General features: G+C 42.0%; 1 protein-coding gene and 1 pseudogene across 1 annotated transcript; both read left to right on the forward strand.

The window, feature by feature from the left end:
• Positions 1 to 600: 600 nt before the first annotated feature.
• Positions 601 to 1,554, forward strand: LOC141997374 (olfactory receptor 6M1-like; annotated as a pseudogene).
• An 11,139-nt stretch (positions 1,555 to 12,693) lies between these two features.
• LOC141997161 (olfactory receptor 6X1-like) lies at positions 12,694 to 13,572 on the forward strand. The gene has a single exon (XM_074969442.1). The coding sequence runs from the start codon at positions 12,694 to 12,696 to the stop codon at positions 13,570 to 13,572; it is 879 nt and encodes a 292-aa protein (XP_074825543.1).
• Positions 13,573 to 15,027: the final 1,455 nt, after the last annotated feature.

Below are 15,027 nucleotides of genomic sequence, written 5' to 3' on the forward strand. Positions count from 1 at the left end.
ATATTTATGTTTAGCCTGGTTAAATAAAAGTATAATGGTTTTTCAAACCCAGAAATCAGAGGAGTAGTATCGATAGGCTTGGAAGAGACCTGTAAGGTCCTTGAAATAGAGGAAGGAAAACAGCCAGGATCACGGAATATTTACCGGCGAGTGTCTGGAGAGCAATATCAAAGGAGTATAAGGCCAGTAGAACCAAACCTGAGATGCTGGTGTTGAATCAGGGAGGGGCAGCTCATGACAAGTGAGAGGATTAATGGAGGAGTTTCAAGGTAAAATGCTATGATGTCTATTAGTCAAGAAATCTGACTAGAAAATCAAAAGGGTCTCATCTGAATTTAAAATGTATGAATCTGTGAAAATGGCATGCTCTTATTTTCATTGTCTATTTGGGCATAAGCTTTCGTGGGCTATAACCCACTTTGTCAGATGCATCTGATGAAGTGGGTTATAGCCCATGAAAGTTTATGCCCAAATAGATTTGTTAGTCTCTAAGGTGCCACAAGGACTCCCCATTGGTTTTGCTCATACAGACTAGCACGGCGACCACTCTGAAACTTATTTTCACTGTAACTCTTTCCACAGCCAAGGCTGACATTGGACATGGCGGAAAGAAACGAAACAGCCGTGTCTGAGTTCATCCTAGTGGGATTTTCCAGTCTTGGTGAGAAACTGAAGATTTTCCTCTTCCTGGTTCTTCTCCTCATCTACCTGATCACAATAACGGGGAATGTGGTCATCATTTTCATAGTGTGGGTGAATCCCCGACTCCACTCTCCCATGTACTTTTTCATCGCCAATTTGTCCTTCTTGGAAACGTGGTTCACCTCGGTCACAAGCCCTAAGCTGATGCTGAACTTTCTCTCAATCAGCTGAACCGTTTCATTCCATGGCTGCATGGCCCAGTCCTTCTTCTATTTTGCTTTGGGTGGTATAGAGTTAGCCTTCCTAGTGGTCATGTCCTTTGATTCCTATATTGCCATCTGCCGCCCTTTGCAATACGCCACCATCATGGAGCAGAGATTCTGCATCCAGTTAGTTCTTGGTACATGGGTGGGAGGTTTTATGCTCATGAGTTTACGGATGCTCCTGTTTTCGAAGTTGAGTTTCTGTGGGCCGAATGTGATCAACCATTTCTTCTGTGACAACACACCCCTTTTCCTACTGTCCTGCTCTGACACCAGTGGGGTTAGAAGGGTGGATTCTATTTTGATCTCAATTTTAGTGCTGAGCTCATTAGGCCTAACAATGTTGTCATATGTGAGCATCTTATTTTCTATTCTCTGAATCCCAACGGCCACAGGCAGACAGAAAGCTTTTGCTACCTGTGGCTCCCATCTCACATCTTTGGCAATTGCCTACGGAAGCTGCATTGTGTTGTATGCCAGGCCTTCAGGAAGTTTCTCCTTGGATGTCAACAAAGGGGTGGCTCTGCTGAACACCGTACTATACCCTTTCCTCAACCCCTTTATCTACAGCCTCAGAAACAAGACTGTGAAACTCGCCCTGAGAGAAACGTTTAGGTTGGGTACTGAAAAGTTGCTCCCCGATCTGTGACATGCTTCCAAATAGATACAAGAAAAGCAACAGAAAGATAATGGAAGGGCATGAATCGATCCACTAATCTGAAGTCCAATTTTGGTTAATACTCCTTCCTTCACATGTATTTTCTATAAATAAATGTTCAATTAATTCTATTATTCAAGAAAATAATTAGAATAATTAAACCTTCCTTTGAAGTGCTGAACTGTCGCCCACTTGAGATCAATGTGCAATTATCCACAGAACAAACACCGCACGGATAGTAGCAGAGCAAGTTTCCTTCAGGCCACACCACTTTCAGTAGGACTTGGGTACCAAATATCTGTTAGGCACTTTTTTCTCTTCATGACTATGGTTTCTGAGGACTTCACAGCACCCTTGCATGGTAGGAAAACATTATCTTTAATTTTTATTGATAGGGAACTTAGCCAATGGTTAGAATAAATGAATTGCCCAAGGTCAGACAAGAAATCTGTGGCTGTGCTAGGATTTAAAGTCAGGTTTCCTGAGTCCAAGATTGCTCAAAGATCCAATGGACTAAGACCACAGGATGTATGGAGAAATATTCAGTAGTCTCATATCTCGAATGTCAGATTTCAGACCTTCATCATTTCCATCAGTAGCTGTAGAAGGTTAGTCACAGTATGGAGGTTTCTCAGATACAGAATGAATTGCCAGAGAGAGATTCTTCAGCTGCGGTTCCTGCTGGTTCGCAGACATTCCTGGGATGTGAAAGACACCGGGTCAACTCCCAGCTTCAAATCAGGCCAGATAGTGTTTGGAATCTGTATCTCCCATGTTCCAAGACATTATCCAAACCATAGGCCTCTAGGGTCAGAGCTGGTTTGTCTCTAGAATTGACTAATAACACTACCCTGAACAGAGAAACTCTTTCATAATTCATGTCCAAATGTCTAGGTTTTATTCTGATGCAGAATGAGAACACATTTCCCACCATCTCCCCTCCCACCTTTTCATTGCCATTGTACCAGATTAACTAAACATTTCAGACTCAAAATTTTACATTGCTTTTCAGATTCACCAGTAGTAATAAATTCTGTGAGAAAAAAATATTTTCACCCTTACACTTGAAAGATAGAACACAAATAATTAATCCCCAAAAAGGAAGCACTGAAATAAAAACACCTTAGGGATTGGCTTGGTTTTGCTGCTTAAAATTAAATGTTCTCCCCTCACTCCTACAGGACACATTTTGGCTGATGAATCTTGTGGAAATCCTTCTTTCTTGTTCGGGGGGAAATGTCCCTCTTCAGCCCCCACTGCCTCCTAGAGTCACACTAGGCATGGGGGTCAGAATTCACTGACAGAAAATAATATCCTCTACTGAGTGAAGCACACAGCTCCCTGAAGCAAATTGCCCCCTAGTGATGTTCTTGGGATTGGGATCTGTGCTGAATCGGAGAGGGAAGCAACCTGTCCTGAGTCCTCCTCCCTGTTCTTTGCAGCACAGCACAACCTAAAACTATCCCCTGACACTTGTAGAATCCTAGAAGTGTAGGCCTGGAAGGGACCTTGAGAGGTCATCTAGTCCAGCTCCCAGCGCTGAGGCAGAGCCACATAAACCTAGGCCATCTGTCACAGGCGTTGGTCCAACTGTTCTTTAAAACCTCCAGTGACAGGGATTCCAGACCCACCCTTGGAAGCCAATTCTAGAATTTAACTACCATTGTAATTGAAATGTTTTTCCTAATACCTAACCTGTATCACCCTTTCTGAAAATTAAGCCCATTACTTCTTGTCCTACCTTTAGGAGACATAGAGAAGAATTCATCATGATCCTTTTCATAACAGCCCTTAACAGATTGGAAGACTGTTATAAGGTGCACCCCACTCTCCTTTTCTCAAGACAAAGCATACCCGTTTTAAAATGTCTCCCCTCATAGGTTAGGATTTCTCAACCTTTTATCACTTTTGTTGCTCTCCTCTGGACTGTTTCCATTTTATCCACCTCTCTCCTAACATGTGGTGGCCAGAACTGGACACAGTACTCCAGCTGAGGCCTCACCAGTGCAAGTAGAGTGGGACAATTACCTCCCATTTCTTAGATACAACATTCCCATTATTACACCCTAGAATTATGATATCCTTTTTAGCAACTGCATCACATTATTGACTCATATCCAGTTTGTGATTCACTATTAGCCCCAGATACTTTTTAACACTTCTATCCCCTAGCCAGTTATTCCCCATTTTGTAATTGTGCATTTGATTTTTCCTTCCTAAAGGAAGTACTTTGCACTAGTCTTCATTGAATTTCATCTTGTTGAATTCAGACCAATTTTCTCATTTGTCAAGGTCATTTTGAATTCTAATCCTGTCCTCCAAAGTACTTGCAAAACATCAAAGCTTGGTGTCATCTGCAAATTTTACAGACACACTTTCTACTCCATTATACAAGTCAGTGAAATTAATTAACTGTGCCAGCCCCAGGGCTGACCCCTTCAGGACTCCCTAGATACTCCCTCCCAGTCTGTCAGTGAATCATGGATAACTACTCCTTTTTGTATAACGTCATTCAACCACTTCTGCACATATCTTACAATAATTTCATCTCGACCCCATTTCCTTAGTTTGCTTATGATAATGTCATATGGGGCTGTGTCAAAAGCCTTACTACAATCTAGAGATTTCCTGTCTACTGCTTCTCCTCTATCTACAGGACCACCAAACCTGTCAGAGAAGGAAATTAAGTTGGTTTGACAAGATACGTTCTTGATAAATCCATGTTGGTTATTTCTTTTTACACTAGTGTCATCTCGGTGTATGCATCAAAGTTAGGCTGACTGGTCTACAATTCTATGGGTTTGCTTCAGTCCCTTTTTTAAAGAAATGTGATAGTTGCCCTTTTCCAGTACTCTGGGAGACGGCACCTAACTTCCTTAGTCTTTTTGAGCATGTTTGGATGAAAATCTATTCTCTGTTCTTGGCCTCTAAGCTAATACTGGTAGCAGTCCTCAATTAGAACAATATTCTAACTTTCCGTTTGATTTGCTAAAGTGTATGTCATTCTGGCCCATCTCAATGCCAAGAGAGTCACGCTGGAAATTATGTAACACAAATACAGAAGCTCATAAATAGAAGTGGATGACTTTTGTGGCTGAAACTCTTTTTGGTCTACAACGGTGATTTAGCACCACGTTCAGGTTTTGCAAAGTCACGCTGGCTTCAGTGAAGTGTAATAGCCGTGTAGTTTTTTTTGAAAAAAAGAAACACAAAAGGTTTTATTGCAGCATTTTCCACATGAAATGTTTGTTTTTCAGTGCAAGGCAACCTTTTCCCTTTCAAAATTCCCTTTTCTTTTGTTTAAAAAAAAATAGAAAACATTTTAATAGGGTCAATATTAAAAGTTAAACATTTCAATTTCATCATTTCACCCAAAATAAACATGTGGGGTTTTTATCTTTTGTATTCACTGAACTGTTTATTCATTAGTTTCAAATTGAAACATTTGATTTGATTTTTTTTTCAATTGCCAGCTGTCTGAAAAAGTCATTATTCACACAATTACACTCCCAAATAAACACTACGTTGCCATTCCACCTACACTCTGTTTATTTTAGAACATGATCAATAGAAAGATTTTCAAAAAGGGCAAAGAACTTCACACATGTTGAAGAGTAATATTTTTCAGTTTCCTTTCACAGCATGATTCCAAACTTTGATGGAAATAATCATGAAAAAAGTGAAAAGCTGGGAAATTCCAAAAAGCTGAATTCATCACCCAGTTCTGCCTTGACAGTTCATAGTATGATTTTCAAAGATCCCTTAGGGATGTGAGCACCTAAATCCCATGGAAAGATCATGGGAGCTCTGCATCTAACTGCTTTAGTCTTCTTAAAAATCTTAGCATTAAAGATGACCATTTTTGTGTTCAATTTGATCACGGATGTCAGGTTGTCCTGGGAGATTCCTTGCCTCTGGTAATTTCCCACTGTTGTTGCAAGACCTCAGATGAAAACATCGCACTTTCAAAACCTTATGTATAGAGTGGATGAAGGCAAAGACTTTCTCCAGCTGCACAGAGAAGGAGAGATTCTGAGAGAGAGAGAGATTTTCAGAGAAAGAGAGAGAGAGGTGTTTTCTTTTGCTTTTCTAAATGACAGCATCCATTGCTCAGCCAGTCTGGAAAGGTAAAGATATGAAACCATGGTATGGCTATTCCTATGCTTGTCCCATGGTTCGTAAATTCATAGATTAAAGGGCTAGAAGAGAACATTGTGATCATCTAGGCTGGTCTCCTTTAGAACACAGGCCATAGAAATTCCTGGTAAAATTCCCTAGAGCAGATCTTTTAGATAAACACATTCAATCTTGATTTAAAAATGGTCAGTGATGGAGACTCCACCATAACCCAGGGCCAGAAGAGACCACTGTGATGAGTATGTTGTAAAAAAAAAAAAATCTCCAAAAGAATCTAAACTGCTGCATGCTCAGACTCAGAGGCTTGGGCTCCTGGATGCCTGGCTTGGAATTTTTTTGTTTATTTAAAGGGTCATCAGTTGTCTCCAGAGGACAGGGGCAGCTGGATCAAAGACATTATTCAGGGAGCTGGACCCTGGATCAAGAAGGGAATCGCTGCCACACGCTGGTAAAATCTGGCTTCACTAGTGGTGTGAAAATAGAAGGTGACCGAATTCTATGTCTAGATTTCTGTTTGATCAGGTTAAATACAAGTTTACCGTTTTTTCAAACACAGAACTCAGAGACACAGTTTGTCAGTGGGATTTGAAATGACCTGCAGGGAACTTGAAATGGAATTATGAAAAACCCACATCCTTTATTTACCTGCAAGGGTCAGGAGAGGAACGGTAAGGTGTAAAAGGGCTGTGGTACCAAATCTGGGACGCTGGTGTTGAAAAAGGGTGTTCCCAGGGAGGAGCAGGTTGTGGCAACAAGTTAGGAGATTAACGGAAGAGTTATTAGTCAAAATCCTATGTCATATGCTAGGGACAGAGTCAGAAGATTACAAGCTTCCATCTAGTTTTAATATCCAAGAATCTGTGAAAATGGCATGCTATTATTTTCACTGTTACTTTTTCCACAGACAAGGCTGACGCTGGACGTGGCGGAAAGGAATGAAACGGCTGTGTCTGTGTTCATCCTACTGGGATTTTCAGGCCTTGGTGAGAAACTGAAAATTTTCCTCTTCCTGGTTCTTCTCCTCACCTACCTGATCACAGTAATGGGGAACGTGGTCATCATTTTCATAGTGTGGGTGGACTGCTGACTCCACTCTCCTATGTACTTTTTCATCGCCAATTTGTCCTTCTTGGAAATCTGGTTCACCTCCGTCACGAGCCCTAAGCTGATACTGAACCTTCTGTCAGTCAGCAAAACCATTTCATTCCACGGCTGCATGGCCCAGACCTTCTTCTATTTCGCCTTGGGTGCAACAGAGTCCTGTCACCTACTGGTCATGTCCTTTTTTTGATCTCAGGTGGAGTCCTGAGTTCATTATGTTTAACCATGTTGTCTTATGTAACCATCTTCTTCTCTATTCTGCGACTCCCAATGGCCACAGGCAGACAGAAAGGTTTTGCAACCCGTGCCTCTCATCTTACAGCTTTAGCAGTTGTCTATGGAAGCTGCATTGTTTTGTACACCCTTTATTCAGGCTATTCCTCTTTGGATCTTAACAAAGGGGTGGCTCTGCTGAACACTGTACTGTACCCTTTCCTCAACCCCTACATCTACAGGCTCAGAAACAAGACTGTGAGGCTCGCCCTGAGAGAAGCCTTTAGTCAGAGCTCAGCAAAGTTGTTCCCCAAACTATGACATGCTTCTGGATAGACACAATCAAAGCAACCAAAAGATAATGAATGGGCATGAGTCAATCTGCTAATATTTAGCCCAATTATGTGTAATGATTCTTTCTCCATCTGTATGCTCTCTAAATAAACGATCAGTGCATTCTGTTTTTCATGGAAATAATTACAATAATTAAGTCTTTCTTCAAAGTGCTAAGCTGTCTGACAATTGAGATCAATGCACATCATAGCACAAACACATCATTGATAGTAGCAGAGCGAGCTTCCTTCAGGACTCGGGTACCATATCTATGTCAGGCTCGAATGTTGTCTGCATCACTGTAGTTTCTGAGCCCTTCACAAGATCCTAGAAAAGCATTGTCCATATGTTTTCACACAGCTAGAGAACTGAGGCAAAGGATAGATGTAATGAATTGCCCAAGGTCTGAAAAAAAGCCGGTAGCTGAGCTAGGGTTTGCAGTCAGGCTTCCTAAGTCCAAGCCTTGCTCACCAATCCAATGCCCCAATCTGTAGAGGAAAACACTCACGAGTCTCCTATCTCAGGTCAGATTTCAGTCTTGCATCATTTCTCTCAGTGGATGTAGAATGTTAGTCAGGAAATGGAGGTTTCTTGGGTACGGATGAAATCGACAGATTCTTCAACTGCAGATCCTGCTGGTCAGGGACATGCATGGGCCGTGGAAGACTCCAGTTCAACTCCCAGCTTCAAATCAGGCCAAATAGTGATTGGAACCCGCATCTCCCGTGTACCAGGACATGATCCTAACCGTTGGGCTCTTGGGGAAGAGCAAATCTCTCTCTAGAATTGATGAATACTACCCTTGAACAGAGTCACTGTTTCATTCTGATGCGGAGGGAAAACACATTTTGAAACCATGAAATGTAATTCTATATTTCCAACCAGAGTCTCTCTCTCCCCTCCCCCATTGCCATGGAACCAGATTGTCTAAGCATTTTGGACACTAATTTTTACAGTGCTTTTCTATTTCACCTCTAGCCATAAGTATTGAGAGAGAAAAAAACTTTCCCCTTTACAGAAATAATTAACCCCTCAAAAGCAGGAGATAAATAAAAGCAAATTGGGTGTAGACTTTGCTTTTGCTGTTTAAAGTGAAATATTCTCTGACCACTCCCCCACCCCCCCCGGGTATCAGAAAATACTTTGAAGGGTGAACCTTCCTGAAGTCATTTTCTCTTGTGAGACGAAGAGGCCCCTGCTGTCCAGCACTTCCCAGCACCACTCAGGGGCATCGAGAGCCGCGTAGACCCAAAGAAAATAGCATCGTCTATTGAGTCAGGCACGCTGTTCCCTGAAGCACAGTGTGTCTTGGGGATGTTCATGGGTACTGGGGCCAGTGCTGCTTCAGAGAGGAAAGTACCCCATTCTAGGCCCCGAAACCTGCTTTTTGCAGCACATCACAACCTAGCATTTCACCCTCATGTTAATAAAAACCAAGACATGTGGGGCTTGAAGGAACATCGAGAGGTCATATAACCTGTGAGGTCATATAACCATAGAGGTCATATAACCATATAAGCCTGTGCTGGGGCACAAAGGAACAGACCATCCCACTTGGTATTTGTCCAACCAGTTATGAAGCCTCTAATGATGGGGATTCCACAACCTTCCTTCAGAAACCTATTTTCATGAGGAACTACTCTTGCCGTCAGAATTTTTTCCTAATATCTAACCTAAATCTCCCTCACTGCAGATTAAGCCCATTGCTTCTTGTCCTGCTTCTATGAACATGGAGAACAAACTTGCAGGTTTTGAAAATTCATGTTGGTTTCATTTAAGTGTATTAGCCAATATTTTTTGGAAAAAATCAAAAGGTTTCATTGCAGCATTTTCCACATGAAATCTTTCAGAGTTTGAGTGCAAAGCAACAATTCATTTCAAAATATCCTTTACTCTTATTAAAAAAAAATACAAAACATTTTAACAGTCACAGTTAAAAACTGTACATTTCAAGTTTGTCCTTGAACCAAAAGTAAGCCCGCCTATTTTTGTATTTTGCCTTCACCAAAACTTTTTTCACTCATTTTTGGTTCCACATGAAACTATTTTTCATTTTAAAGTGCTAGCTGACTGAAAGACACAGTTACACTCTCAAACAAACACCACCTTGCCATTCCACCTACAATCTTTATCTTAGACCATGATCAATAGAAAGGTTTGCAAAAGGGATAAAGAACTTTATGAGTGGTTAAGAGTGATAGTTTCCATTTCCTTTCACAGCATCAATCCAAACTTTGATGGAAACTATAATTGAAAAAAAATCAAAATATGTGAAACTCAAAAAAGCTGAACGAATCATCCAGTTCTGCCTTATCTGTTTATGGTAGCATTTCAAAGATTCCTCAGAGATTTGAGCACCTAAATCCCATGGAAAGATCATGGGAGCTCTGCACCTCACTCCCTTAAGCTTTTTGAAAAACTTAGCCTTAAAGATGACCATTTTTGTGTTCATTTTGAGCATGCATCTCACTTTGTCCTAGGAGATTTCTTGCCTCTGGTAATTTCCCATTGGTGTTGTGAGTCTTCAGATGAAATCATAGCACGCTCAAAACCTTATTTATAGAGTGGGTGAAAGCAAAGACTTTTCTTCAGAGGCACAGAAAAGGAGAGATGCTGAGAGAGCAACAGAGACAGAGAGAAACTCAGAGAAAGAGAGTCATATTTTCTGTTTCATTTCTGAATGAGAGCATCCATTGCTCGGCCAGTCTGGAAAGGTAAAGATATGAGAGCATGGTATGGCTATTCCTATGCTTTGTTCCATGGTTCATAAATTCATAGCTTAGAAGGCCAGAAAATACCATTGTGATTATCTGGTCTGTCCTTCTGTATGATACAGGCCATGGAACTTCCCAGTAAAAATTCCTAGAGCAGACTCCACCACAACCCTCAGTAAGTTCTTCCAACTGTTAATTATCTTCAGTCTTAAAAATTTACACTGTATTTCCAGTCTCAAATTCCTCTAGCTTCTACCTTCATCCAATGGGTCTTGTTATACCTGTCTCTGCTAGGTGGATGAGCCCATTTACTCCCAAAATAGGTGCTTCAGACTGTAACCAAATCATCCCTTAAATGTCTCTTTTTTTAAGCTAGGTAGAATGACCTCCTTGAGTCAACCACTGTACGGTTTGTTTCAATCAGTCTTCAGCTACTGCATTTCTCATGTCAGGATGGTAGCAAAGGGGTATAAAAGAAGAATTTAGCAAGGTGAACTATAGAATATAGCAGTGAAATTCAATCTATTTAGCTTATTGAAGAAAAGGTTCCGAGATGACTTGATCATGGATTCCATTGCCTACATGGGGAAGAGATTTCTTATAGTTGATGACTTCTTAGCCTAGCAGAAACTGAAGATAGACAAATTCAAACAGGAAGTAAGGTGCACATTTTTAAGGGTGAGAATTATTAACCATTGGGATAATGTACGTAGGGATGTGGTGTATATTCTGTTACATGAAGTCTTTACATTGAGTTTAAAGTTCTTTCTTCAAGATATCCTCTACTTAATCACAAATTGTGGGCTGAATGGAGGAATTACTAGATACAGTTTAGGTTAAAACTTCCCCAAGGCACAAAGTCTTTGCCCTTGGATTAGTTAAACACTGCCACGACCAAGTGATTTAACAAACAATCAGGGAAAGGACCACTTGGAGTTCTTATTTCCCCAAAATTACCCCTCTCCCCAAGCCCTTACACCCCCTTTCCTGGGGAGGCTTGAGAATAAACAAGATGAGCAGAAACTAGCCTTGGATTTTTAAGACCCAAAAAACCCAATCAGATTCTTAAAAAACAGAACTTTATTAGAAGAACAAAAAAAGTTAAGAGAACAACTCTGTAAGATCAGAATGCAAGATAAACTTACAGGGTAATCAGATTAAAAACATAGAGAATCCCTCCATGCAAAACCTTAAATTACAAAAAAGACACAAAAACAGGAATACACATTTCCTCCAGCACAGCGAATTTCACAAGCCAAAACAAAGAAAACCTAACACGTTTTCTATCTAGATTACTTACTAACTTTTCAGAAGTTAGAGGGCTTGCATCCTTGATCTGTTCCCGGCAAAGGTATCACACAGACAGACAAAAGCCTTTCCCTCCCCCTCCAGATCTGAAAGTATCTTGTCCCCTCATTGGTCATTTTGGGTCAGGTGCCAGCCAGGTTACCTGAGCTTCTTAACCCTTTACAGGTAAAAAGGACTTTGCCTCTGGCCAGGAGGGATTTTATAGCACTGTATACAGAAAGGTGGTTACCCTTCCCTTTAAACAGAGTCTAGGGACACCATCCCTGCCCATCTTGGCTAATAGCCCTTTATGGACCTATCCTCCATGAATTTATGACACACCTTTATATTTATGACACACCTTTTGTGGTTAGGCGAGCACTTAGGATGTTGTAGACTTAAGTTCAAGTCCCTGCACCAATGGCTGTTTAATTTGTTATACAAATTGGAAGAGCTTCAACAGGAAATATTAAGAACACCCTAACCCCATCAGGCAGTACGCCATTGTCCTGTGGTTACCCAGGAAGAGGAAGACTTAAGTTCAAATCTCTCTTCCAAAGCACATTTTAACATGGGTCTGTTACATCCCAGGTGAGTGCTTCTCCCCTGAGCTAAAGGACACTTAGGGAATCTTCTCTGATATTTATAATTTGGGCATCTCCTGGTCACCTTATCTAGGCCAAGGTTTCCAAAGCAGCCTAAGAGATTTATGCACACTAACCTCTTTGAATTAAGGTGTTTTACTCCCTTAGGCTTCTTTGAAAAATCCAGCCCTAGCAACTAGGTATTTTTCACCAGAAAAAAGCACTCAGGCTTCAGGGAACCCTCCCCCTCCCTTCCACCTTCCCCCCCCCCCCCCCCGCAACTCACTGCATTCCAGAAGGCCACTTTCACCTCCTTGTTTCTTATCATGTAAAGCAAAGGGTTCAGGATGGGGCTCAAGACTGAATTTATCCCGGACACCACGTTGTTCACAGGAACACCTTCTTTAGCTGTTGTGAATCTCGCCCAAAATGTTTTGCATCTAACAAAATACTTTCTTTGATCCAAACAGGAATTTTTGACAACTTTTTAAATCCTCCACTAATTCCAAAAAGGTTCAGATTTGGTCCAAATCAATTTTTGCCTCCCCTGACCCTCCCTGATTCTTTGGAACCACCACTGAACTGAACCCCCACCTCCAAACGACTGCGCCTTTTGCTGTTCCTGTGAGTCATGACTCAGAAGGAAGGAAACAGAGACCTGATGTGCAAGAAGAATACCACAACAGTGAATGAGTTCATTCTCCGGGGGCTTCCCTGTTGGTCACAGTTTTCACATTGTGTTCTTCTCGGTCATTTGACGCATGTATATCCTGACCATCATAGGAAATGGCCTTATTGTGATGATCGTGAGGACCAGTCACAAGCTGCACACCCCAATGCACTTTTTTCTGAGCAACCTCTCATTCCTGGAGATCTGGTACACCACCACGGTGCCCAAAATGCTAAAGACCTTTGTAGAAGTCGAGACAAAAATTTGCGTGTACTGCTGCCTCATTCAGGCTTTCTTCCATTTCTTCATGGGCAGCACGGAGTTCTTCATCCTGGCTGTGATGTCCTTTGACCACTATTTGGCCATATGCAAACTCTTGCTATACGCCACAATCATGACCAGCAGGGTCTGCCTCCAGCTGTCCATAGGGGCTTGGTTCGGGGGCTTTATGGCTATATTATTCCAAATTATTCTGGTCTTCCAGCTGCCCACATATGACTCCAACATTATCAACTATTTCTGCGGTGACATTGGGCTGATCTTAAAAATAGCCTTCACTGATACCTGCCTCATTGAGTTGCTGGGTTTCCTGGCTGCGATCACAGCTATTCTCAGTTCCTTGATGTTCACCATGGTATCCTACATCTATATAATATCCACCATCGTCCGCATCCCCTCCGCAACAGGGTGCCAGAAGGTATTTTCTACTTGTGCTTCCCAGCTGACTGTAGTCTTGATACTCTACAGGGCTGTTATGTTTATGTACCTGAGGCCCAGTGTGCATTCCTCATTCAGTCTCTGCAAAGTGGTGTCAGTGCTAAATACTGTCTTCACCCCCTTGCTGAACTCTTTTATTTACACAATAAGGAACAAGAAGGTGAAGGCAGCCTTCTGGAATGCGGTGAGCAAGCAAATGGGTTTCCTGAAGCCTGGCTGCTTTTCTCTAGTGGAAAAAAACCCTAGTTGCTAGGAATGGAATTTTCAAAGAAGCCTACGGGAATTAAGCACATTAATTCAAAGGGATTAGCGTGCATAAATCTCTTAGGCTGCTTTGAAAATCCCAGCCTACATGAGGTGATCAAGAGATACCCAAGTTATAAATACCAGAATAAGATTGACTTGCTCTGCAGAGGGCCAGCAAATATTAATCAAACCAATGCATCCCCCTACACAGCCAGTGCTGAGGATTTAAGTGAGACAAAGAACCGTACAGCTCAGACGGGCAGCACAAGGCCTGTGTATCACAGTCATCAGCAGGAGTTGAACCCGCAACGCTAAAAGCCTGAGCTTTTGCTACTGCCTTACCTGAGAGCTGTTATCGTCTTAGGTTGACTAACCACTAGAATGGGATAAACATGAGAGTTGGTCGGGAATTTTTCTTCACACAACGCACAGTCAACCTGTGGAACTCCTTGCCAGAGGATGTTGTGAAGATCAAGACTATAACAGAGTTCAAAAAAGAACTAGATAAATTCATGGAGGATAGGTCCATCAATGGCTATTAGCCAAGATGGGCAGGGATGGTATCCCTAGACTCTGTTTCCCAGAGTCTGGAAGTGAGTGGCAGGGAATGGATCACTTGATGATTACCTGTTCTGTTCATTCCCTCTGAGGCACCTGGGATTGGCCACTGTCATACTCGGTTAGAGGGACCTTTGGTCTGACCCAGTATGGCCATTCTTATGTTCTAATGTTCTTACAGAATAGCCATTAGCCTGGTGATTAGGGTACTTACCTGCAATATGGAAGATCTTAATTCGGATCAGGGACTTGAAGCTGGAGTTCCCAAATTCCAGGTGACTGCTAAACCTACCAGACTTTAGAGTCAGTCTTTTTCTCTCTGTCCCAATGAATATTTGATTATTCACACAAAGTGGAACAGCTCCATCTACAGCAAAGGTTTAAGTATTTCATAGACCTTGTGCTGGCCCTATACATCAAGGGGAATTTCATCCTTGGAACTATCAGACTAACATGGCTGCTACTCTGAAACCTATCTTTATGTCGGTAACTCGGGTGTATTTTTCAGTGAAATCACCAGTGTTATGGTGAGGAAGCTACTGAAACCTTCCTGGTGGCCCCCATTACATTGCTCAGTCACGATTTTTATTTATTTGTTTTTAATTGTGGGGTGGGGGTAGACACAAGTCCTAGGTTTGCTCGCAGCTTGCTAGACTCAGAAGCCCATTATGCATCTTCTGGTACCTGCACAGCCCTCCGGCTACGCTTCCTGGAGGGAGCAGTTGCCCTTTCATGGTAATGCCCCTCTAGGACGGTCACTGAGGTTTGAAACAAGGACTATCATCAGCTCTAAAACCAGGCATCTAGTGGGTGGCTGTTTTAGCAGGCAGCTGTCGCAGACGCTCAGGTGACGTCCACACTGAGGGCGGCCCGTGGGGGACAGGCACTGCGTGTGTAGCGACCT

Source organism: Natator depressus, chromosome 13 (genome assembly GCF_965152275.1).
Source record: "Natator depressus isolate rNatDep1 chromosome 13, rNatDep2.hap1, whole genome shotgun sequence".
NCBI lineage: Eukaryota > Metazoa > Chordata > Testudines > Cheloniidae > Natator > Natator depressus.